The sequence below is a fragment of the Peromyscus maniculatus genome, chromosome 2 (genome assembly GCF_049852395.1).
Source record: "Peromyscus maniculatus bairdii isolate BWxNUB_F1_BW_parent chromosome 2, HU_Pman_BW_mat_3.1, whole genome shotgun sequence".
Classification (NCBI taxonomy): domain Eukaryota; kingdom Metazoa; phylum Chordata; class Mammalia; order Rodentia; family Cricetidae; genus Peromyscus; species Peromyscus maniculatus.
In genome coordinates this window covers 134,609,903-134,636,344 of record NC_134853.1, presented here as the reverse complement: position 1 = coordinate 134,636,344, position 26,442 = coordinate 134,609,903, and the positions used below count along the sequence as shown (strand labels likewise).

At 41.6% G+C, this 26,442-nt stretch overlaps 1 protein-coding gene and 1 long non-coding RNA gene across 3 annotated transcripts in view; one reads left to right on the top strand and one right to left on the bottom strand.

The window, feature by feature from the left end:
* Positions 1-25,311, bottom strand: part of Efcab14 (EF-hand calcium binding domain 14) — a 38,432-nt gene extending 13,121 nt beyond the window's left edge. Inside the window, exons 1-7 of the mRNA XM_006986605.4 lie at positions 24,143-25,311; positions 22,330-22,478; positions 15,715-15,860; positions 7,997-8,095; positions 4,192-4,302; positions 2,293-2,379; positions 1,122-1,313 (exon numbers count right to left, since the gene is read on the bottom strand). Coding sequence (XP_006986667.2) covers positions 1,122-1,313; positions 2,293-2,379; positions 4,192-4,302; positions 7,997-8,095; positions 15,715-15,860; positions 22,330-22,478; positions 24,143-24,333 — 975 coding nt within the window. The 5' untranslated portion in view covers positions 24,334-25,311. The remainder of the gene's footprint in view (positions 1-1,121; positions 1,314-2,292; positions 2,380-4,191; positions 4,303-7,996; positions 8,096-15,714; positions 15,861-22,329; positions 22,479-24,142) is intronic.
* Positions 1,309-8,723, top strand: LOC121827339 (uncharacterized). 2 transcript variants are annotated; one of them, XR_006069574.2, is made up of 3 exons: positions 1,309-1,569; positions 6,777-6,872; positions 7,606-8,723. It is a non-coding gene; the product is annotated as an uncharacterized LOC121827339 (long non-coding RNA). The 2 variants fall into 2 exon arrangements; XR_013049291.1 differs by lacking the exon at positions 1,309-1,569 and adding an exon at positions 4,095-5,353 and having other exon boundaries at positions 5,526-6,872.
* Positions 25,312-26,442: the final 1,131 nt, after the last annotated feature.

Genomic DNA, 26,442 nt, shown 5'->3' with positions numbered 1-26,442 from the left:
CCGGCAGAGGGGACAGGTCTTTCTACCCCACCTTACAAAGCCATATTCAGGCAGCTTGCCAAAGTTCACTGTGGCAGAGCCAGCTCAAGCATTCCTTACCATGTGCCAGGACTCGACTATGTGTGAGTTAGTTTCCAGCTTTGGCAGTTACTTGAATTTACAGTACAGTTTCCCATATTTGGTTTCCATCAAAAAATATATCACGCCTTTGCTCTATTGAACCTTTAAAAGTGAGACCTATCACTGTTAATGAAATGATCCACATGAATCCCAGCATGATGTACAGTTGAAATGTGATTATAAACAAACAGACTCTGTTCATGAGATCATGAAGCCAGCAAGCATGCATCGCCACCACCTGGCCTGACTTTATCTTTTTAAAAATGTTTTTATTAGCAAATATTTTTATTAGCAAACAGTTATACATTATGATGGGTTTCATTATATTTTCATCCATGTACATAATATATTTATCATGATCACCTCCATCTACTCCTTCATTAACCCTTACATGTTCCTCCCACTTTTGCCAATCTTCTTCTTCCCATCTAATTCCCCTCCTCCTTTCATATCTTTTCTGTGTGACCCAGCTGGTTTCATTAGGGTTTGTTTATAGAAGCAACTTCATCTGTTTTAAATGGCTTTCCTAATATTATATGTAAAAGGTTTCCTCTAATATGCAGACAGGAGCAGGATGAATCTGAAAGCCAAGTTCAGGGTTAAAAAAATGGCACAAGATTGTTGTATCTGCCCCTCTTACCACTTGTAATGCCTTAAGAGAAAAGAGAAGAAAATGAAAAAAGGCCTCCTTTGGAAAAACATGTCCAAGTTTCCCTACCTGACGGGCCACTGGCAACACTGTAGGACTTGTCATTTCTGTCAACAAGTTGTAGTGAGTTGCCGTGTTTAAACTGACCCTTGATCACCCCTTTAAACACACATACCCTGTGCACTTCAGAGAGCTATTATATGGATTTAAGCAGACATAAGTTAAGCACAAGACAAATGTGTAGCCTCTTAAGTATGCCAGACTACTGTTCACAGAGGACAGGGAATATCATCTATGTCCAGACAACACACACCAACACAGAGCATGCCACAGCAGAGCTGAGAAGGCTTACCACGATGGAGGTCAGGTTTGCTCGTTTTTCTGCCTTGCTCAGTGCAACCACATCACTTTCTATCAGGCTGAGTCTCTGTGTCAGGTTACTGAGTGTCTCATTCATTCCCTCGAATTTAAGGTCACTCTGTCTCTGGTATCCCATTACAGTACTGTTGAGCTCCTCTAAGGAGTTGTGAAGGTACAGGATATCCTAGAGTGGAAATAAAAGAGTTGTGGGATCCACCTAAATACTGCAACTAGACAAGCAGGACAGGAGCATCGCAGCAACCACTGCTGCGTCAACGAGGGACGGTACTTTTCCTGGCCGTGACCACCAACTGCCTCGATCTGCTTTGCTCTTTCTCTAAACTGTTCCCAATCTGCCCTCTCGGATTGTTTGGCCTCAGCTAGACAGGAGGGTGAAGAAGAGAACTGTCTGCAAGCTCCCACTCTGGTCCCTCAAAGCGGTGAGTCTGGGAATTAATTTCTTCATGTTTACCTCATTTGCTGGCAGGAGAGCATATTGGGTTATTAACTGAAGTCCCATTAACTTAATTGGTCAGAACAAAGCTACCTTAGGAACAATACCAATTACTGAATTGGCTCATGTAACAAAAGCACAGCAAGTAATGCATTATTTAGTACAAGATTCAATTATTTTTATTGACATATTCTAGTACTGATTGCTACTTAAAAAGGAATGATGACTCTAGGTTTTAAAGGGCATTAAACTCAGGACAGAAACTCTTCTTAGAGATTTCCTTTATTCTCTTTAATGTGATTCTGAACCCAGTATCCTTCCCCTCCTTTTGTCTTTAGACTTTAGAAAACACCAAGTTTCAAGGATATGTTTCTCAAGATTCTTAAGAGTTTTCTGTGGCTCAAAACAGCCATCACTTGGGATTTTGCCCCGATTGTTATTTGCCATAGAGTTTCAGGATAATCTGATCATTCTATGTCTTTCTCTTTTAAGATGTGAAAAGGAATTTACTTCACTGGTTGACATACAAGGGAGAAAGCAGAGTACCACAAAAGAGATAGGACCCCTAAGTATCAACATACATCCTTTCTGCTCAGTTCTCAGACAGGAGGGTGATGTATGAGGCACCTGCTAAGGCACCTACTGGGGCACTGTATGTTAAGCCCATATTCCTTAGACTGCTTCCATAGCCCACCCAAGTGAAAAGTACCTGTTTTGAACTTTCACTGTGGGTTTTACTGTCAAGTTCTGATGTAGCTGAAGATGATGGTATGATTTGGTTGCTTCCATTGGTCTCCTTTAAGAAATATTAACACAAATGGAAGTTAGTACATAAGCAACAATTAACTACTAGGTTACTTAACCATCTCTTGCCTCCTTAGGATATAGCCACGGATTAATCTACAGAAGTCCCCCAAAACTTACATTATGACCCATCTCAAAGGTGTCATGGGTATCATAGACTTTTGAGGGTGCCCAGCCTGAAGCAGAGGCTGGATAGCAGCACCCAGATTACCCCAGGAATCTGAGCTCCTCCTAGTATGCCTCTCAGTTTCTTAATGGAATGAATTCTTTAGAAACTCCTCTCTTCTCTCCCTTATTACCTGCGGAAAAACTGCATAATCAAGGGCATAGCACAGGAATGGTTCATGCACACGATTGGTTTTCCCTTAATAGATGCTGATACCTTCCCTTTCCTCCCTACTGTTCTAGTCTCTCTCTGCAGACACTTAGCTATAACTATAACATGTTTAGATACATTTTCACCCTTTACTGGGAAAAACTGTACGGCTGATTCCTTTGCAGCCCACAGCTATGGCTTAGCACAGTGTGCTAGTAGGAAGGTTAGTAGTGGTAGTCATGGAAGGTTAAAAGATGCTGATTCAGTTACAACAGTGTCATTGGTAAAACAGTTCTCCTTAAAATCTGAAATCCTAGACATTTATCAGCCTTGCTTTCATACAAATTGAAGGTAAAATTAAAAAGTAAAAGATGTAACACCTATGGTTCTAGAAGCAGAAAATAGTTAGGAATAAGTATTTTAGGAAATGGCTCATTACTTGAGAGCATGCACAAGACAAAGGAATTAGTGAGTTCTATCTTTATTACTATGGGTTACAGAGGTTCTCAGTGGCAGGTGAAATTAGAAGTGAGGTGTCTGGACACCTATGCTGAATCTTTTCCCTCTAGGTTAGCTCCACTACATAACAAACAGTGACCCACTAAATAACAGTGAGTACTAGTTCAAATGAAAAGCCCTCCATCTAGAACTCTCTGATGCAGCTCAGGTTCCTTGGTACAAACTGAAGTTAACTTGTTTCTTCATCAGGATAGCAAGGGCTGTGCCACCCTTTTTTCTACCTTTATAAACTCCAGGGAGCTGTTACAAAGTGGTTATTGCTTGGATGACTGTGGAGAGCTTGTATGTGCAGCTGCATTAGGAGACTGAGGTGTCTGAAAACAGCAGGCGTTGCTTCCAGCTCAGCTATTTGTTGTTACACAACAAATCATCCTCAAATTTTGGGGTTGAAACAACAATGTTTTATTTCTCACTATTCTGTGGGTTTACTGTATTCGGTTTGGGAGATGGTTGAGGATCAATTCCACGTGGTCTAGTATGAGATGATACATATGGCTGCATCCCACTGACTCCTGATGGGAGCTGGAACATCTAGATGACTTTTCTTCCTCCGGATCATCTCTTTCCCTGGTCTCTCAGCACCAGGGGTGTAAAAACCCTGCTCAAATCCCTGATGCTCAGAAGAGTGAGAAACAATATCTTGCTGGAGTGGTTTGCTTGCAGCAGTAAATGAGACAAGTTTCTATTTCCATCTCCTTTTTTTCTGATACCTTTCTGATCTCCTTCTTTTCTTACCCTACTTTTTCCATCTTTGGAAAATGTGTTATGAACATCTCTAATACTATGTTTACAAAAGACCTAGCTTCAATTCTGTCTACCATAATGGTTTGACTTACAGACCGTAGACCAATGAGGTTTTTTTTTTTTTTTTTAAGCAGCAGAATAGGGTCTGGTTAGCTCATTGGGATCATGACACAGGAAATAGAGAGCAGGCACATGTTGCCTTTCTGTAGTGTCTATAGATCTTACCATACTGCTCTGCAGTAATTCCAAGGTTTTCTTGTGTTCATCCACAGTTTTCTGTATCGCCTCCACAGCAAGATGGACACTATTTAAAGTATTGCCAATGGAAGCCACGCTCTGAATAGAAACAATGTAGGAATATCAGTTTTCCCCTTTAAGAGCTTTACTAGGTATAACTGACATGCAATACATGCACATATTCAAAATACATAATGAATCTGTGAAACTATTTCCATAATAGAAGCAATAGACATTATCCCCACCCCAAATTTCTTCAAGACAACCATTTTCACCTTCTGTCACTATATATTAGTTTGCATATTCTAGAACTTTACATAAAGGGAACCAATGAATAGATACCTTCTAAAGCCTTTTTTTAGTGTATCTTCTTTTACTAAGTGCAATTGAGATTCATATGTCTAAGCTGCTCAGCATGTTACATGCCATTATATGGTTTTATCAACTTGTTTATTCACCAGTGAATGGACATTTAGGTTTTCAGTATTTGACTATTACAAATAAAGCTGCTATAAACATTCATGTGGAAGTCTACATGTGGACTTGTGCCTTCATCTCCCTTCATACTTTCTCATTATCACAATACATAGATGAACAGCTGGCCATATGGCAGATCTATGCCTACCTTGTTAAAAAACTTACACACTATTTTCTAAAATGGTTGTGCCATTTTACAGTTCCATTAATAGTGTTTAAGAGGGTTCCTACTACTCCATACATTCACAAGTACAGGTGCTGTTAATTTATACAATTTGCCCATTCTAATGGCAGTGCAATGGTATGCTGTGATTTTAATTTATCCTAAAGCACTAGCTAAATAGTTTAATTATTTCAACTGTATTCAAACTATGAATTCTATGTAACTTATACTGAAACAATTAGCAAAAAACATAAACATTCATTCTTTCTATGAATAGTTTTCCATATAGATATATATCAAGCTCTTTTCTCAATTAAAGAAAACCACAATCTTTCCTAAATAAAATATATTTTCCTAAAAAAATTATTTATAACAGCCATATACTGAAAAATAAATAAATAAAAGAATAAATCTGGGACTCACAGATAATACACCTACCCCTAAAAAGTTATTATTTGGTGGATTTTATCCTTTTTTTAAGACATACTGACAATTTACAGTGTGACATGAGTTTTTTTTTTTTTTTTTTTTTTCGAGACAGGGTTTCTCTGTGTAGCTTTGCGCCTTTCCTGGGACTCACTTGGTAGCCCAGGCTGGCCTCGAACTCACAGAGATCCGCCTGGCTCTGCCTCCCGAGTGCTGGGATTAAAGGTGTGCTCCACCACCGCTCGGCTGACATCAGTATTTTTAACCAAAGTTATTTTATTATTTTGAGACAGTCTCATGTAGTCCAGGTTGCCATATAGCTAAGGATGACTTTGAATTTCTGATCTTCACCCCATAGTTAAACAGTAGGCCAGCAGACGGCCAGTCAAGGCTATTGGCTGTCAACAGTCAGGAGTATTAAGTGATGACTTTTGAGCATGATTTTTAGCTCTAGGAAACCCAGCTGGCAGTAGAATTCTGTCAGCAATGAGTGTACTTAGGCAACTACTTATTTTGCTCATATTAGTCCTAAAGAACCCAAGTATACAGAGGGTACGATTCAGAGGTCATTTTTAAAAAATTAAGAAATTATGCATATTTGTGTGAGTGTATGTGTGGGTATGTGCATGTGAATGCAAATATCCATGGCGGCTATAAGATGTTATTGCATCCCCTGGAGCCAGAGTTATAGGAACCAAACTCCAGTCCTTGGCAAGAGCAGTATGTGCTCTTAACCAATGATCCATCTCTTCAGCTTCCATTAATTACTTAAAAAAAAATCCAAAAGAATGTTATTATTTGGTGGGTTTTATCCTTTTATTAAGACATACTAACAATTTACAGTGTGATACCAGTATTTTTAACCAAAGTTGTTTTTATTATTTTGAGACAGTCTCATGTAGTCCAGGTTGCCATATAGCTAAGGATGACTTTGAACTTCTGATCTTCCTGCCTCTACCATCCACATGCTAGGATTATAGGCCTACATCACCACAGCTGGTTTTATGCGTGGTGCTGGGGATCAAATTTAGGGCTTTGTGCATGTTAGGCAAGCACTCCACCAGAGCTGCATCCCCAGTCTCCAAAGCAGTGTTTTAAAACTACACTGGAACAAGAATTCAAGGGAACAGGAGATGATAACGTTTTCAATATTTAAAAAATTACACGGCATAAATGAAAGCCAGCTAGGTTTTGGAGATTAACTACCACTTCAAAACTGAATCATCATTTGCAATAAAAGCAGTGCCCAGCAGGGTTTGCAAAGAGATAACATTTGGGGTAGGATCTAAGTTTGGGTAGAATCTATGTAAGCAGTGTTGTTGCAAAAAGCCACTATACACTGAAAGCCACCTACTGTTAGAGAATCCTCACTGGCTGGCTGCCTGAGCCCGTGAGGACACAGGAAGATAGTGAGCTCTTGTTTGGGGGTTGTTTTTTAGGAAAGCAGCTGACAGATCATGTAAATCCTAGAATGAAACTCTGAAACTAGTATTCCTACCAACTGCAGAGTGCCTGGTACACACTGGAGGAAGCTCCACAAGTGCTTATTGAATTAACGAGAGCAAGAACAAGCCGGTTTCACAAGCCGGTTTCCTTTTCTAAGGTAAGGCTGCCAAGTTGCTTCTGTAGGGCTACAGAGGCCTGCCTTTTCCTACTTGATCCTTGGGAACAAAGGCAAGAATCTGCTTCATTAAAGTTGCCTGAACCTTTTTAATTTAAATTTTGAGAGCAGACAACCATACTGGACAAGTAGCAAATTACAGGGACTGAGCACACAAGGCTGTGGTTGTAAAACATCAACTTTTGTTTCTGTTTGTAGTTTAGCAATTGCTCACTTTGTGTAACAATTTAGATATTTATGGACAGAGCATGGCATGTAATTGAATCAAACATCACAGGCTAACTTTTAAAAGCCAAAGATCCTAGATTTAAAATTAACTGTGCAAGGGACTCTTACTCCCAAAGTCTTCCTTTCATTTTTGTTATGGGGGCAATGCTCTCTGCGTTCAATCAGAAACCGTGTTTTCCCTTTCAACCCTTTTTCACTCTCCCCATTCCGCTCTAGGCATTCCTGAGTCTCATCCTTCTGGCTTCTGCTTGTCTGCTGTTAACACTCCAGGGGTCAAATAAATGGAAATTACAAACTGCTGTTTGCACAAGCCTTGAGGTCTATGATGTACACATAAATAATTGTTTAGGACTCATAGACACCTTTAGAAAACAATACCAAATTATTCCCAAAGTAATTTTTTTTCCAGTTTATACCTGAGAGTGTTTAAAAGTACCCTTTGTCACACAACTGCTTCTTAATTTTTAATTTCTGCATTTCATCTTAGATTATCTCGAAACAGCAAAACAAAACAAACAATTCAACTCCTTTCCAATCATGGAAAAGTAGAGGTTTATAGCAACTCTCGTCCACAACTGGTCTGGGCTCATGAAGACAGTGTGACGACAAACTGGAAAGGAAACTGCTACCTGCTAACACAGTGGTCCCAGCAGAGCAACTCTGGAACACAGACAGACAAATGAAAAACTGTATAAACCATAAAGTAACCTGCTGAAAATTAAAGGCCCAACTGTCAAGGCTGTTTTGAACTCCACAGAACACGATGGTAGACTCACACTGCTCTTTTGGAGCAGCTGATTTCAAATGCCAGGTTTTCAAAGTGAACTCTTCAGAATTCCAGCATTAGGGTAACCATAGTGCCCAAACATGGCACTTACCTTCTGAAGTCCCTCTACAGTGCTAGGCAGGCTAAGTAAATCGGCGGCAGACTTGACATTGGCTTTCAGGTGGTTTACTGCAGAACTCAACAGAGAAATCTGAAAAAGATTAATACATAAAGAAAACACAATTTGTCGAGTATGTGCTTCCTTCACAAGCTCTATAGCTCACAATGTCAAGGTACTGTCAGCTTTCAGGAGCAGAAGAATTGCAGTGTTTTAGAAGAGCTGAGAATCAGGAAGCAGCAATAAGCCCCCTCTTTCTCTACCCAGTTTAAACTAATGCCAAGTGTCATTCTTTACCTTAGTCCTAGCAGCTGCACGGCCCTAAACTCTTAAATTACTCAAAAGATGCAGTGATTACCACACAATCCTTCAATAGTTGAACAGGAAAAAACTGATGATCAAGGACCACTTCAAAACTTCACTTTGGTAAAATAGAAGACCTATTTAACTGAACTTTTGTTCCTGTCCGAGTGGGAACATATATTATAAAGTAAAAGCCCATCATCACAAAATATAGTCCACAGGAACTGTATCCTGACAACTTGAACAGCACTTTCAACTACTCAGGGACTTGGTTTTGGTTTAATAATGTGATTAATATTTCAAACTCAATAGCTCAACCAAAGCATTACTTTGTACCCTGAAGGAGCTCAATAAATACCCACTGACTCACTGAAGGATGCAATGAATGTATTAAAACAGGAATTGAATCAAAATAAAATGTGGCTTCTTTTCTACTACTTTGGGGTAGGATTTAAGTAGCTGGACTCCTGTCTGAAGGGGACTGGGGGAACCTGTGTAACATGCAATTTCAGGCTCTGAGTTCACATTCTAACAAGTCCTGCAGTGTGACTCAAAATACTCTTCAAAGAGTCTTGGTGCCAGATTGCTTTCTTATTTTAAATTTTAGGATGAGAATAAAGGTTTGCCAATAATTGCAACAAGAGTGGCCTCATAAACACCCGATTTTCTGGGCTCTTGCTACAGGCCAAACTGGCAGGCACCAGAGAATGTGAGACACAGCAGGACCAGATTCCTTTTCATTCCTTCAACAAGTATTTGGCATTTTCCTTGTGCTGGCACCTTAGCTGCAACCCTAGGGATCCAGCCAGAACATTCTGCTAAGCTGCTTCACAATTCCCGGCATACAGAGAGTGTGAGATAATGAAGGGTTGTTGTATTAAGCCGGTAAGTTTGGAGAGCCAATGTAACCCAGCAACAGATGATTAGTATAGGTTACAAGAATAAATGACACATGTGACTAAAGCTCAGCACAGCACCCAGTACACACGACCAAATCGGTGGCAGTTCCTCAGAAGTGAGATTGAATGAGTACTTACACATGCATTCTCCCTGGTGTTCTCAAACACACAGATCACTCACCAACATTCTAACTCGATCCATTTCAAAACAAAAAGATGAGACATCTCATCCCACACTGAGAAATACTTTAGAAAGCTATAAACCTCACAGAGCAGCAATTATATCAGGAAGGGTTTGTTTTTTGCCATTCCTTTAAGAAGCTATGGATAATACTGAGGCTTCAAAGAACATAAGGAAACAGGCTTATTGTTCGTGGGAATGTGAACTGGAAAAGGATTGTTTTGAAGGAACAGCCCTCTAAACCTGAAATGTTTATATCCTTTGTTCAGCAACTTCATTTATAGAAACCCATCCTGAAGATTACTTGCTCACAGGCACAAAGAACTATGCACAACAAGTCTTTTTTATTTGTACCAGCAAAACACTAGAATAACTTAAGTGCCTATCATTAGATATGTAGATATAGTCAGTGAACAAAGGATGCTACACTACACCACATATCGAATATCTCCATTTATTCACATACACACTTGGTGTAACCCATACGCTGATACATATTAAAAACTATGGTAGTTTTACAAATACATAGGAGGTGCAGACAGTATTACTGACATGAGACAACTATGTACACATGTGAAGGGAAGGGACTTCTCTCCCAGGTATGTTTTACAATTATTCTATATGCCCTACTATGTAGTATCTTTCAGACACGAGTGAATAAACTACTTTCAATGACAACTGGCCAGATCCTCAAGGGATAACACACTGCTCAGGGTGATCTGGGTAGAAACTATTCTGTCCAACATCTTGAGGCTATGGCAGAGCTAGTCCGAAGTATCTTAGGAACATTATGGTCTCAGAGAAGGCTAGTGTGGCTGCTGGAAGCTGCCATTTCACTTAAAACTAGAGAAGTAGTAAAAGCCAATACAGTGTGTGTGTGTGGGGTGGTGGTGCACACCCTTAATCCCAGCGCTCGGGAGGCAGAGCCAGGTGGATCTCCGTGAGTTCGAGGCCAGCCTGGGTTACAGAGTGAGTTCCAGGAAAGGTGCAAAGGTACACAGAGAAACCCTGTCTCGAAAAACAAAACAAAACCAAAAAAAAAAAAAAAAAAAAAAAAAAAAAGGAAAAGCCAATACAGTAGGACTAGGTTAGGTCTTCTCTGTGTGTCACAAACATAGTGGATCTAGACTCTAGAGTGTCAGCTGCATCCCTGACAGAGTGTGCTCTGGAGAGCTGACCATCAACTCTGTAGTTGCAGATCATACAAATGGTGTTTTTCTCATTTAAAGGACCTGGATCACAAACTGGTCACCAGCTCAATTACACACCCACACCTCCCCTCTTCAGTAGAGCCAAACTGTGTGGGAAACTACAGTAAATGTACAAGGGGGTCCTCTCCCATTATCTCTGACCTCAAACAGATACATTCTAGAATGTGAGATTGGATTCAAGCATTACAGAACTTATCAACAAACATCACAGTTTACAATCTGAAGACACTAAAAACTGAGTTAAATAAAAACCACTAAGGAAAAAAAAAACACATTCTAGCCAAAAGATGAGTTATGACTTCTATGCATATCATATGATTTTTTTTAAATCAGCAAAAGTAAAAATAGACACTGTAGACTATTTGCTTAATATAAATTTTATACTTCAAAAGCAGAAATGCTGTTTTTTTCTTTAGGGTTGATCTTAATGTTCTTTAAACAGTGAGAAAAAAGTTGAGAAAACAGATACTCACAAATCATGAATGATTATGAGTAGGAATTCCCTACATAGCCCTGATTGTCCCGGAACTCACTATGTAAACTAGGTTGGCCTTAAACTCAAAGAGATTCTCTTGCCTCTATCTCCAAAGTATTGGAATTAAAGATGTGCACCTGGCCCTACTTAATCCTACAAAAATGGAAGGAAAACAGGCTCCTAAGACTTAAGTATTTCAATGCTAGACTGCTACACAGCTGTGACCTTGGGTAAGCTCTTTTACCTTTTTTGAGTCTCAATTTTCATTTGCTCCGCTCCCCCCCCCCCCATACAGGGTTTCTCCGTGTAACAGCCCTGGCTGTCCTGGAACTCACTCTGTAGACCAGGTTGGCCTCAAACTCAGAGATCTGCCTGCCTCTGCCTCCTGAGTTCTGGGATTAAAGGCGTGCGCCACCACCGACCAGCAAGTCTCAATTTTTATCTGCAAACTGGGGTTAACACTTCTTACTCTTTGTGACTCAGGACATAGAGAAAGGAGATCATACATGCAGTACAGTCAACAGAGTGGCCTGCACAAAGAAAACATTTAATGTATAACGTTATTACCATCACCACTCATTTTCAGGCTGAGTACAGTGTACAATCTCCTAATGCAATTAGATGCATATGCAAACGACCATCATACAAGTGCTTAAAAGAGAGCAGCAGGGAACTAGGAAGGGCACCTAAGGTCCCTGACAACAATGCTTGTTGATTTACTTTATCTCTGGCTTCTTTCCGTGCCCAACTAGGGCTATAAGGAAGGACTAAAATTTCCTCAATACACAGTCTTTTCACTTATCGATTCTTTTACAAATGCAATCCATTCTTGTTAGCAGGCAGTTATCTTCTGAAAAGCTACAGCAAATGTGGAATTAGTGAATGCTACACCACTGTTCCTAGGTGTGGGGGCTAGGTTCCTGTGAGCCCTTTGGTCATGTTTTCAGTAACTTATCAATACAATATATAACCTGTTTTACATGTGTTCCTGTTTAAACATCTCATTTAACGATACTGCTGACTTATTAACACTGAACACACAGCCAACAGCACTGAAAGTGATGCCTGAAGGAAGCCTACCTAACAGTGCCAACAGTCAACAACAACGGCACAAAAACGTGAAAAGTGACATGAAATATACCACAAAGCCCGGTTTGCTGACAATATGAGACAGGACAGGGTAGCAGGTGCTGTCTTGCTCTACTCCAGGTGTCAGTGTCTGTGGGTAGCTCAGTTATTGCTGCTGTGCCTACACCAGTGGATGACTGAAAAGGCCTCATTCTCACAGACTTGGAGGTTACAAATAGATTTTAGCAAGCAGATAAAATTATGAGGATCTGCTGTACCTTCCTACTGAGTGTAGCCTCTCTTTCTCCACCTGGTCTGTTTCCCCTTGAGGACTTAGCCCAGTGTTTCTGGGAAAGCTGATCCCAGTCTGGGCTGGCTATTCATTTAAATAAGCACTTGAACCATACGCTTCATGTCAGGATGTTTCCCTTCCTATCTTCTGTTTGTCCATAAGATCAGTGGGTAAGGAATTGCATCTTTTTTATTCTAAGTCTATTATAGTTCGGATGTTGATGCTCCCCTAACAGTTTCATTCAAAATCTCCAATGTGGTGGCAGCTAAGTGGTGGGGCTCTTCAGGCATGCGAGGGGAGGGAGGGCTCCACCCTCATCAACAGCCCAATGACACTACTTTGCCCCTTCTGCTAATGAGATATAACAATAAGGCACCATGCATGAAGCAGACAATGAACCTTCACCAGAGACCAAATCTGCTGGCACCCTGAGCCTGGACTCTTGGACCTCCAGAACTGTGAGTAATAAATTCCTATTGTTTATAAGTTACCTAGTCTAAAGCATTTTGTTAGAGCAGTCTGAATAGACTAAGATAGAGTCAAAGGCTTAACTCCATAAAAGCAGCTCTGTAAACATTTGTTCTCCACAGAAAGGGAGGCCCTTACAACCGTCAAGGAGGAGTGGGAATAATACCTGAGGTTTCATGAATAGAACAGAAGTGTAAATGAAATTTCCCGTACTAGCTTAAAGATTCTCAAAGTAAAGTTGGATTTTAACTTCCCCAACCAGATGGCCTTCTTTTCCCAGCCTAAATTAACCTAAGCTTACTTGGTAGTAGGAATAAACCTCGTTAAAGACAGAATACATTTTCTTGTTGTTTAAGCCACTTTCAATTGTTTAATAATGCCTCTAGAAGCACCTGAATTGACAATTACCATTAGATATAGAAACATGATTAAATGTTATTTTCACTATTCCTATTTTGCCTCAGGACATGTGCTGCTTACTTGAATAGAGCACCAGATGTATAGCATTAACTTTAGAAAACCACCCAGACTGCTATGCCCCCTGAGAAAACAACATTCAGCTTTACTTTACCCCGTCTATCTTTCTGGGTTGATGCTAGCTAGCATGGTGCTACTCATCTGCAAAGAGTTTCGGTCTAAAATGCTCCAGTTTCACACACAAAACCCTAGGACTTCTTACACCACACCAACCACCAGTTTTCTCCTTGAGCAGTCCTAGAATGCCATGTATAAGGAGGAGATGGGAAACAGACAGTTGATGTTTATCTTTCCATGCAAAGCAACTTTATCCTGTCTGAGAATGGTTGACTCTATGTTGCCAACTGGAACCCATGGACTGCCCAGAGGAAATGTTCATTCTCTCAGAGCTTCAGTGCACCTTGTACCTGATGTCATCTCTGTCCATACTGCTCATTTGCTGTGTGAATGTAGGGCCACAGTTGGTTCTATTCTTTGTGTTTGAAAGGAATGAATATCTGCTTTTCTTTAATTACTGAGAGCCTAAGAATAAATGATAACCAGTAAATACTAGTTGCCATCACCCATCCATTATTTCCTGTGTGGTTAAAAATAAAATAAAATAGAACCAGGGTGGTGGCTCATATACTCTTAGCACTCAGGCCAGCATGGGATACCTAATGAAACTCTGTCTCAAAACCAAAACCAAAATAAAACACCCTCCCCCCTCCAATAGGAATGAATAGGAAGTACATTGCCATAAGACACTGTCCATTTTTCAGGTGAGCCACTACTTTCAGAAAATTTCATTTTAGCTACTTATGGTGTCTTAATGTACTTCCTGTGGCCACTGCTAAATACCATAGAGTGGGTGACTTATAACTAGGCTTATTTAGCTCATTTAAGAACACGTGACTGCATCTGATGAGGATTTTTTTGCTTCATCATAACACAGTGGAGGGTATCACATGTATGTGATAAAAGTTAACAAGTGTGTCAGCACGGGTTTCTCTTTCTCTTCAAGTAGTATTTTGGGGTAAATGCTAATTAATCATGAAAGGCTCCACTTCCATATACACTTGACATGTGAACTGGGACACACATTCAGACCACACACAGCATGTTGTCATGCATGGTTACTGGGCAATGTAGACATTCTTACTGTGGGTTCCAGTCAGAAGCCACTCTCAGTCCCAAACACTAAACTATCCTACTCCCAAACTGTGGCTGAGAGGTTTAACTCTGCAAATATTTACAAGCCCTTTCTTCTAACAGGACTTCCTACTGGCTCATTTTAGTACTCTGTGGACTCCACCCTGAAGAGAATGTTCTTTTAATTCCAACAACGATGACAAACCTAATTTTAAGTATTTTATATGTGTATCATTCACTTCTTCTCAATGACCATATCTTGAGCTGGGCAGTGGTGGCGCACGCCTTTAATCCCAGCACTTGGGAGGCAGAGCCAGGCAGATCTCTGTGAGTTCAAAGCCAGCCTGTTGGTCAACAGAGCGAGATCCAGGACAGGCACCAAACAATAGAGAAACCCTGTCTTGAAAAAAACAAACAAACAAAAAAACAAAAAAAAAAAGACCATATCTTTTCCCAACTGAACTGAAAACAACAACAACAACAACAACAAAAAGCCAAACTAAAACAGCAAGAAAAAAAGTCAACCTACAACTCAGACCTGAGAATGGGATATAGATCCCAGTGGTAACTACGACTCTTTACACCTGTGAGAGTCTTGGTTGACATCTTTAGACTAAACACCATCTCTCTGGTAGATCCCTTCTTTGGAAGCAATGCCTACTGAGCTCTGCACAACTTTGAGGCTGAACAAGTTTGTCTAGACTTGCCTGTCTGACTCTACTGCCTGCTCCTAAGCTCTTCCAGGAGACTGTGAACTGTGTGGTTGTTCTAGATCTGACTTCCCACCTACCTACAACACTACACTCCAGTGCTAAATCTCTAAGTGTGTAAAGTCTCTGAAGCAAAACAAAACTCATCTACTAACAGTAGGCTTTCCCCTTTCCTTAGGAATTAGACGGCATTCCTTAGCTGATCCCTATACTACTCTATAGAAAAAACTGACTCAAGTATTTATAACTTCCTCTATAGTGCTCTACCTCTGAGGAACTCTGTGCATGTGCAGAAAGGGCTAACATTTTTAAATACTTGGTAAATGCATTTTAAATTTTGGCAAGGAACTACTATTTTAACATGTTTGGATCACAGCAGTCAAACTCCAATTTAAAGACAAAACCTGAATTTACAAATGTATTCGAAATGCCAACCAACCAATGTAAATTTGTTTCCACAGCGTACGTACACAGGAATAAAGTCACACTTTTGCTACCTGCTTATTCATTTCTGTGATGTTGATCCAGACTCGGCTCAAGCCCAGCTCCCCAGATTCAATCTTCTCAAGTTGTTTTTGTTTGCTGAGAAGTTCATCATTAAGTTTGGGGATTTCCTGGAATGAGCTTTTCTGATTAGATTCCACTGAAAGAAAAACAAGAACAATTATAAATAAACATCACATTCTCTCTGGCCTCAAGATGGGGGAAAAAGGGATCACAGGGTAGGAAAGAAGAGAGATTAGTGGGATTAGTGAATGTAAATTATGGAATGACGACTTAATTCAGTTACCTAACCACACTGAAAAAGGAAAGGGAGTTACACACTACTATTTGTGTAAGCGTGTGTCTTTAACACTCTTGTTCTGCATCTGCAAGGCACTGGCTTCTATCCGCAGGACCACAAAACAAGGACAACAGAGACAGGTGACTAAAAGCTGTAACAAAAACCATGAGCAGAAAGGGTTAGATGATTTCACCTCTATACCTTACTATTATTTTGAGTGAATTAATCAATTTCCTTTGAGATCAGTCTCTTTATCTGGAATACTGTGCAAGATTCACTTCCCAAGAATGTTAGAATGAAGGAGTCTCTGAGCCCGGAGCCTATTTATCAGTAGGTGATAAATAAATGTTAAGTCTGACCAGTTTCCAGATTAGTTGGTTAAGACTTATTACTCCTACCCCGTGAATGCCCAAGGTGCCATTACAAACTACATCTCCAAATGTTGATCTTCTTCTACTTTAAGTTGGCTGACTGTGAGGTGGTATTCAAACACTGACATGAGGGCTAAGATTTTTATTTTATTTCATAAATAGCAGTGTTTTCTTAAACCAACCCAGGAGCTCAAAATGAAAAGGGAGATAAACATGTTATGTGAAATGCAGGCAGACATTAGGACTCTGAAACAACAGTTCCTGTGTGGTTAAGGGATTCGAAGCCTGAGGCAGAGGCTGAAAGTGCGCTCTCTTCTTTCTTTAAAAAGCATTTTTCCTCTTAATGGAAAATAAAATATTGATAATGGCTGTTCCTCCAGAATAAACCTACATCATTTTTCTTCAGGTCACAGACTTCCTGATTAGTTACTATATATATATTTAAAACCAAAAACTGGCATACAGGACCAATATAAAATAATTCACTAAAATGAGAGCTCCATGACTTGGTTTTGTCCATTTCTGTATGGTCTGCACTCAGAATATAATTTTAGGCACTCAGTAAATATTTGTTACCTAAATAAGCCTGGTCTTTGTTGACTTCCCAACCACATTTCTCAGTACTTTACCCTCCTTTTCATCCAACAAAGGAAACTCAGAAAGTAAAAACCCAGACAGCAAGCACACAACAACAAAGTCCCCATGGAAACTGAGGGCAGTGGTAATATCTTTTTAAGCAAGCCCACTATGGAACAACTCAGAATAATGAACTTAGGTATTTTCATTTATTTTTTAGAAGTAGCTGCCAAAGGACTGCATTCTAAATAACAGACTTCCCTAAGTGCTTTTAGTGTAGCATTTGATTTACACATGGTTTGCAGAATACATCCATCTTAGGCAATAAGAACATTTCATTACTCATTCTAACCAATGCAGCTCTGTGTCACTGAATTGCTTATACAGTTTCAGCTGGGTTGTAAAGAAAAGCCCATCCCACGAATGCCTTCCATACTCAGGTGGTCAAACGCCCTCAGGAGGGAGGAGGGGGGTCTCTCTTTCTTAAAGTCTATATGCAATAAATAGGACTTAGAGGTGGAAGAAGAAGTAAGACAAAGACATAAACAATCCGAGTTACAACTATTAACTAACGAACACGTAAAGCTGACAAGCCCCGAGGACACTCTGGATCCTGAGGAGTCTATGAACCAAGAGGGGATCATAATCATTATCTGATGTGGGCTTTTTAAGAGAGACAATCCAAGTTGAGGCACTGTTGTTACATAAATGGAAGTATGGCAAACAAACAGCTTATGATTACTTATTCATGTTCTTTCATTATGGAAAGCAACTCATTTAAAATTTAATATGTGGAATCTGAAAAGAATTTACCTAGTTCTTATTTTTTCATTTTTATGATTAGGAAATGAAAATCTCTACATACACCCTTCAAACACAACATACAGAACGTCAATAGTAATGTTATACAATACCGTTATAATTTACATAAATTTTTAAGTAATTATCATCAAATGATATGTTACTGAGCCTCTACCGTGTGCCAGCTCTGTACTTTACACTATCTTATACAAAGGACCCTCAGTTCTCAGTCTAGAGGTGAAGGGAGGGATTACTATAAATGTTGACAGGTGTGATAACAGAGTAATGACCAACGTGCTTTGGTGGCAAAAATACATCTTCATGTGTCATGGGTAAGAAAAAATAGGTTCAGAAAGAACATGTGATTGTTCTAATTTTATAGTGAGTAATGAGAAGCCAACAGTCAAACCACATGCGCACAGGACCACAATACTTTTTTTGGTATGCCCAAGATGTCAGGGACACATCTTTGTGACTGTATTCACACAAAAGCATCTAACATTTTGTACAAAAGATCAAGCCACTAGTTTCCCTGTATGACCAGGAAAGGAAATGCCTGACTTATAAGTACTTTCTTTCTCTCCCAAATTCGTTTCCTTTTCTCTAATGTTTCATTGTTGACAGAGAGGAAGTATTGGAGATAGAATTTTGCTTTGAATAACTGTGGAAGTCTTTTGAAATAACTGTTTCTGGAAAAAGAAATACTGAATTAAGTTTCAAGGCCAGGGGCTGCGGAGATAGTTCAGTGGCTAAGAACACTGACTGCTCTTTCAGAAGACCTGGGTTTAGTTCCTAGCACCTACATGCAAAAACTTACAAGTCTGTAACTCCAGCTCCAGGGGATACCCTCTTCTGGCCTCTATGCGTACTGCATATATGTGGTGCACAGACATAAACAGGCAAAATATCCACACATAAATATACAGAACTTAAAGAAAAAAAATGTTTCAAGGCCAGCCAGTCTTTTAACTCAAGGATCAAGTTACTTCTTGACTGCAAAGAAAAAGTAAGCCATCTACTTTGATTTCTATTTCAGGTACTTCTTCAACACTTCTGTTCTTCATAGGTTCCTTGGAAGATTGACTGAAATAAAGAACAAGGGGCTCTGACTTCTCAAAAGGCATTAAAGTCAAGCAAGAAAGTGGTCTTATCTGAGTCAGTGAACTCCACTGTTTTGTTGAATTAAGAAGAAAAAAGAATTAACTTACTGAGATGTGTTAAAAGTAGAAGCATAATTTTAAAAATATGATTATTTAAACATAGTAAAATTACTCCATTTAGTTAAAATAACTGTTATTTCCTTTAAAAAAACAAACAAAACTAATGAACAGTTCAGCAGTGATGGCGCATGCCTTTAATCCCAGCACTCAGGAGGCAGAGCCAGGCACATCTCTGAGTTCGAAGCCAGCCTGGTCTACAGAGCGAGTTCCAGGACAGCCAGGGCTACACAGAGAAACCCTGCCTCAAAAAACCAAAACAAAAGAAATTAAAACACACACACACACACACACACACACACACACACACACTAGTGAGCAATAAGTCATAACAGTCCAGCTTATGGCATGAGTATGCCAGACCCCAGTCTTCCCTCCCTCAGGAAGTAATTGCTTATTTTTTCTTTCTTTCTCTTTTGTGTGTGTGTGTGCGCGCGCGCGCGCGCGCGCGCGCGCGCGCGCGCGCGCGCTTGTGGTGTTCCTGTGACACAGCACCCATGTGGAGGTAAGAGGACAACTCACAAGTGTGGTTCTCTCCTTCTACCACAGGGGCTCCAGAGATCGAGCTAGCTCATCAGGCTTGGTGATAAGCACCTTTACCCACTAAGCAATCTCAGTGACCACTGGCATTTCTATTGTGGCAAATCAAAGACAACAAAACAACCAAATTGACAAATTCAAACCTGCTTTACTCAGCTGGCTGACAAATGCAGTTTGGGATCCAGGAAAATCTTCCTCAATGATGAGAAGCTCACCCCTAACAGTCCAGGTGTATGGGGTCACATCTCCTGAATATACTGTTTTTAAGGACTGGCATTATCAAATGCTTGACAAATATTTATCGACTGACTTTCAGGCCTATTACATGTCTCACATTTTCCAAACAAAGAGATCCACGGCAAGCCCAGCTAAGGCATAAATTACCTTGGTATCCTTTAAATACAGGCACAGAATAGCTGCATAAAGGGATCTCTAGAGGGCAGAAGTGAGCAGTGCATAAAATGTATAAACATATAATCACTGTATGTGATCAAAACAAGGCGTGGCACAAGCCTAGGAAGCTCAACTAATTATGGAGGGTTGATGGGAAAGGTGTGTTCTGTGGTCACATACAGTTCAACACTGCTTCCAAGTTATGATTATTATTTACATATAAAGAAAATACAGGCTTAAAAATATCTGCAATATTGCAAAACAAGAATCACACATGAGAAACCCTGCAGGTTGTACATTCTTTTTTTGTGCTGTACTTTGATTCAACCATATAGGTCAGGATGATTCTGGCAAAGAATTGTGGGCTCAGCCAATCCCACCCCTGAACCAGAAATTCAAAAGAAAACCAAAGTGAATATTAAAACATTTTAAAAGCATCATCACTAGAGATACCAACAACACTCTGGGGAGTAGCTGTCCCTAGGTCAAGTGCAAAGCTTGAGTAACTGTAGGTCAAGAGAAGCCGAGTGAAGGAAAGCAGGAGTTGTGAATATCTAGGCTTAATATGGATCTCCTGGGCTTAAGAGACAAAAGCGAGCTCAAATTCTGGTTCTGGAGCCAGAGTTCTTTGAGGAGCTTGTGCTCAATGTCCTGGTGTGCTATTGCTGTTGAGGTCTGCGATCAAGCTGGAATTGGTTCCTTAGCTTAGAAAATCAACTCTTGAAATCTAGAACCAAAAATTACACTGTTGTTATAAGAAGGAGAAAATTTGTGAAGTTAAACCTGGTTGAAACCACTATACAAATACATCTTTCAGAAAAAAAAGTAGTGGATGTATGAAACTGAACTTTGTAATTAGAAAATATGTCATTTTGTAATTTAAGAAGTCATTCATGAGACAAATGTCTCTTTTAGCTGTGTTGCATTCGAGGTAAGGACTGTTAGGACTACTGTACTTCTTCATGAATGTGTAATGTACTTCAAAGGATCAAAAGAGTTTTTTAAAACTTTAAGATGGTGACATTCATGGTATTTGAAGTTTTTTTTTCCCTTGAAACAGATGTCACAAACAAGCATCATGTGGAAAGAAGCCTATTGGCTACCTATTACTTCTTGTTTTGTGCTTAAACACCATAAACACACACACACACACACACACACACACACACACACACACACACACAAACGCATGCACGCATGCACATGCACCACAGACATTCGTGAAGCTTTCATAGGCACTGGAACAGTAATGTGGTATATCAGTGGCTATACATATGGCTTTGGGCGTAAAGGGCAAGAGGACCAGGTAAACACTAAATTGCTAAACAAGCTATTTAATTATTCTAATCTTGTGGGTTTTTTTCCCGCCCCCAACACAGGGTTTCTCTGTGTAACAGCCCTGGCTGTCCTGAAACTCACTCTGTAGACCAGGCTGGCCTTGAACTCACAGAGATCTGCCTGTCTTTGCCTCCAGAGAGCTGGGATTAAAGGTGTGCACTACCACACCCAGCTGTTTTTTGTTTTTAACTTTTTATTACATATTTATTGATTTATTAGCGTGTGTGTGTGTGTGTGTGTGTGTGTGTGTGTGTGAGAGAGAGAGTGAGAGAGAGAGTGAGAGAGAGAGTGAGAGAGAGAGAGAGAGAGAGAGAGAGAGAGAGAGAGAGAGAGAGAGGGAGGGTGCATGCATGCCAGCCACAGCGTGTCTGTGGAAGTCAGAGGACAACCTGCAAGGGTCAGTGCTCTCCTTCCAGCACACATGGTCTCTGAGATGAACTCAGGTGATCAGGTTCGGCAGCAAGCGCCTGTATCTGTTGAGCCATTTTGCCCACCCAGCTTCTATTTTTTTTTTTTTTAAGAACACAAGTAGTAATACTCATCTTTACCAGCATGTATGTGGAGACAGAGAGAGAAAGAGCGAGCAAAAGTAATGCCCACATCAGAGGACTGTTTGGAGAACCATTTACTTGTGACTTGGCACAAGTGGACAGTCCATAGATGGTGGCCCTTACAATGATCCTTGTCCATTCCTACGTTCTTACAGAGCGTCTCGAAAGAGGAAGTCATCTGACAGATGCTTCCACATTTCTAATCAACTGGTTCTGTGACGGAGACGGAAACAGCATGGTGTTCCATCAGTCACTTTGTAATTGGCGCTCAGGCTGTAGGTGGAGTTTAATCACGGCTCTGGACTCCTGGTCTACAGTTCTTCCCCTTTGCACTGAGCTGACTACAATGTCATAATTTCTGATGGTACATAAGCCCTGAACTCGTTTATGGGTTGAAAAACAAATAAGCGTTACTACAGTCAAGTTGACAGTTGAGAAAGTATATAGAGCAAAATGTGTAACTGCATACCAGAATGGGCAGATTCCTAATTCAGCATGGACTGGTTTTTTTCTGAAACTTGAAAAATAGGTGACCACTTACTCGTTCTAAATTTTTCCTTGAGGGCGTCCAGATCCTCCTTGAGAGCCACTTGCATCCACACCAGGCCAACGCAGGCCACGACACAGGCGGCGAGGATGACAAAAGCACAGAGGGGGTAGCAGATCTTGCAGCATCGTAGGTAGTCTCCCCTGCCACGAGAACACATTCAACCGCGAGTGAGGAAGCGGTCGTGAGGACAGCTCTGTTGGCAACAGTATGCGGTGCCCTGCTATTATCTTTTCTAATGAATAACCCGTGGACTTACCAGGGGACGCAGGCTGATACACTTACATCTAATAGCAGCACGCTGAAAATGACTGAATAATATGACCTATGAAAAGTTCTATTGGGTACAAAGGTTCCACACCGCACAGGAAACAGGGAGTTCCCATGGGTCATGGGAAGTATCTGTGGGCTCTGGATCACTGCTGTCAATTCTGGAGGGGGGGGGGTCTTGGGAGCTAAACTCAAGACAGGTGTAGTGGCACATGCCTGTAATCCAAGTACCTGGGAGGTAGAGGTAAAAGGATTGCAAGTTCTATGCCAGCTGGAGCAAGTTGGTAAAATCCTGTTTTACAAAACAGTGGGGGATGTTTGCTCGGTGGTAGAGAGGGTGCTTTTCTACCATGCATGAGAACATAGCTCAATCCTTAGTAGTACTAAGGGAAAAAAAAGAATGGATGGAAAGAAGGGTAAAAATGAGTGGTTCTGTGTAATTCTATCCCTGCACTGTAATTTACCTAGCTCTTTCTCTCTCAAATATATGCTCACTTACCCAAGGAGACCTTGTTTCATTTATTGAAACTTCATAAACTTTTGACCAAGTTTTACTGCAAATGGAATGAAAGAAATAAGACCTGTTGGTTTAAGTGTGGATACCTGATATTTTTTAACCTACTGCCTTAGGAGGACAGAAATAGAAACACGCTAGATTTCACACCAAACTTCACCCTAGCCTTCAGGTCTAAAGTAACCCAATAGGCTATCAGATGACCTTCACCAGACAAACTCGGAATGGTCCTTAACTACCCTCTGAAAAAGTCAGGTAAAGAAACCATGCCTTAACAAAAAGACACAGAGATTATGAACACACTAAAAGATCAGAACTCTTGGCGCCCAGGCCCTCTGCCTAACGCTTGTTTCCACATCCCAACAGAATCCCCTTTTTCTTTTAGTTTGGTCTCTGACAGGGTCCAAGGTTCAAACACGAAGGTTTCCTTTAGCTGGCTCATAAAACTGACCTCTTAACCCCCAAATCCTCAAAGCTCATTTGTTTTGTGGTTGCTCTACCTGAAACTGGTTTGGGGAAAGATTCCTTTCTTTCTTCCTTTTTACTTTATTTTTTTTTTTTTGGTACCCTTACCTTCCATACTTATAAGGTCCATACTTTGTACAGTATGCTCCTCACCATAATCTCCCATCACCAATATCAAGCTCATTGAGAAAACATGAAATAATTATCGGTCTTAAGGTCCCTTGACCTACTTTTTAAAAACGCCGAGCCTCCAGAGCCTCTCGTCTCTGCCTCCATGAGTAGTAACCTTATTACTCCTTTTTGGGCTATGGGCCCATTCCCCAAGTTCACACTTCTACCCTGGATCTGGAGATCTTGCTAGACATTAGAGTGACCTCTTACTCTTCATTCAGGATTTGAACTTGCCTTCTCCAGCACCCTTTCTCCCTCTTTGCTTTCCAAGGCCTGTTTCCTGTTTTCTTCCCAAGGACTCCACCCCCCCCTCCTTCTCATCCCTTGGCCAAGCTTGGGGCAGGACGTCTTTCGCCCATTTAAGCCCTCACCACAAGCTCCACTCACTTGACAAAACGAGAGCGATTTCCAATTGCTCCAAACTCCTCTTCTTCCTCTGAGCTGGACTCCGAGTCTGAGTCAGGAGGTTCAGTGCGAAGCAGGCGGTGGCTGCTTGGGCCTTTCTCTTTCTTGGGCTTCTTTCTCCGGCTGTCACCGGCCAGACCGATCAATGCATTAAGTTCTTTGCGTTTTTTCATCTTCTTGTGAGGGGTGAGTGGAGCGCCCACTCCTGAGCTGCCAGGTTCGTACCCGACGCCCAACTCTCTTGCTGCCTTGGAACTGCCTTCCAGGGTTGGAAATCCTGGGCCAGAGCCCCCTGATCACTCCCACCCAGAGGTGAGACTGACCAGATCTACTGGGGGCTGGAGAATGGAGCCCAGAGGAAACTGGACGCAGATGGATGGGGGAAAGTTACATAGAGATAGATGGCCAATGAACTGGTGATCCAAATGGACAAATTCCTAGAACAACTATTACCTGCCAAAAGGAAAATAAAACAAAACAAAACCACCCGCTAAGTCAAGAACAAGATTCTTAGCCCCGTAGGCAGCCAGTATTTCTAGGAGTGCCCCAGAAGCTGAGAAAAAGATACACAAAACTAAGGTACTTTGGATCTCTGGGATAAGATGCCCAGTGTAGAGGGAAAATAAACTTCGAGAACAAGAGACTTTGCAGAGCAGGCAGTGAGTATTCGCTAATCCTTGGCTGGAGAGGTGGCGACAGGAGAGGGCACTGGCACTGCCTGGGCACTTAGAACACGCCCAGGCAGGAAGCCGGCTGGGCTTAGGGATGATCACCTCTTTGTGGCTTATGTCCTGAGTTTGAAAGACCGGCGAGAGAGGAGCCGGAGCCTGGGGAAGCCCCAGCCCTGCTGTCAGGGCCTTGGGGGGGCGCGGTGCTGGGGGGCGACCACCGCTCGGTCAGCCCGAAGCGCTCCGAGTGTGAGGTGCTCCGCCACCGGCGACTTCCGCAACTCACACGCGCTGCGGCCAGTTCAGCCGCACCTCCGGCCCCTGCTCCGGCCGCGGCTGCTCAGGACGCGCTGGCGGCGGTGGCGGCGGCGGCCGCAGGCTCCAGACCCGGGCCATCGCTCCAGCCCCAGCTCACTTCCCCTTTGGCAGCGGCCCCGGGCACAGCCTGCCAGTAAGCCGCGCCCCCATTGGGCGCCCCTGGTGACGTCACGCAGGAGGGCGCGAGCGGTGCTGGGCAAGTGGAGAGTTAAAGGGGCCGCGGCTCTGGCCCGGGTTGGGTCTGGTGTCAGGTTAGTTAATGTCAGGTTAGATAGGCGCCTCCCGTCCTGCTCCCCCACCCCAGGGGGGGCGGGGGGGACGACCGTGGGAGACTGCAGCTTCCTGGAGCGGAGGTGGAGTTTCGCTTGCCGAGGGGCAGGGGCGGGGACTGGCACCTGAGGCTCCACCAGCTCAAAGTTCTTCAGAGGTTCCACCCCTCATACTATTAGGTTGTTTAGGCTTGTCGTTTCAATGGCCCAGTTCCATCCATCCATCCATCCATCCATCCATCCATCCATCCATCCATCCATCCATCCATCCATCCATCCATCCAATAAATGTTTATTGAGGGGACATTACAAGACTGTTCTAGCTCTGGGGATGCCGCAATAAACACAATAACCAATGGCTTTGCCTTCCTGTATAGGATTGCCATATTTAGTAAATAAAACACATAACACTGGTAAAGTTAGAATACCAGATAAACAGAGGTTTTTGTTTTGTTTTTGTTTTTGACAGAGGCTTTCCACATAGTCCAGGCTGTCCTAGAACTAGCTATGTAGACCAGGCTGGCCTGGAACTGGCAGAGTTCTGCCTGCCTCCACCTCTTGAGTGCTGGGGTTAAAGATGTGCATTGCAACACTTGGCTTAGCTATTTTTTAAATTATAAGAGCCCTCCAATATCTATGGCAACCTCATACTGAAAAATAATTGTGTCGGGTGGAGGCCCATGCCTTTAATCCCAGCACTCAAGAGGCAGAGGCAGGTGGATCTCTGAGTTCAAGGCCAGCCTGGTCTACAGGGTGAGTTCCAGGACAGCCAGGGCTAATAAATAAATAAATGAATAAATAAATAAGTAAATAAGAATTGCTTGTTCATCTGAAATTCAAGTTCAACTGGGCTTCCTTTATTTTATCTGCCCATCCACTCCAGCTTGTGTTCTAGCATGAAGCAACGATAGGTACACATATTACATGTCAGAAGTTGATGAGTGTTATGGGGGGGGAAATGGAAACAAGATAAAGGGAGGAGGTTTTTTTTTTTTTTTTTTTTTTTTTGATAAAGGGATCTTTGGGT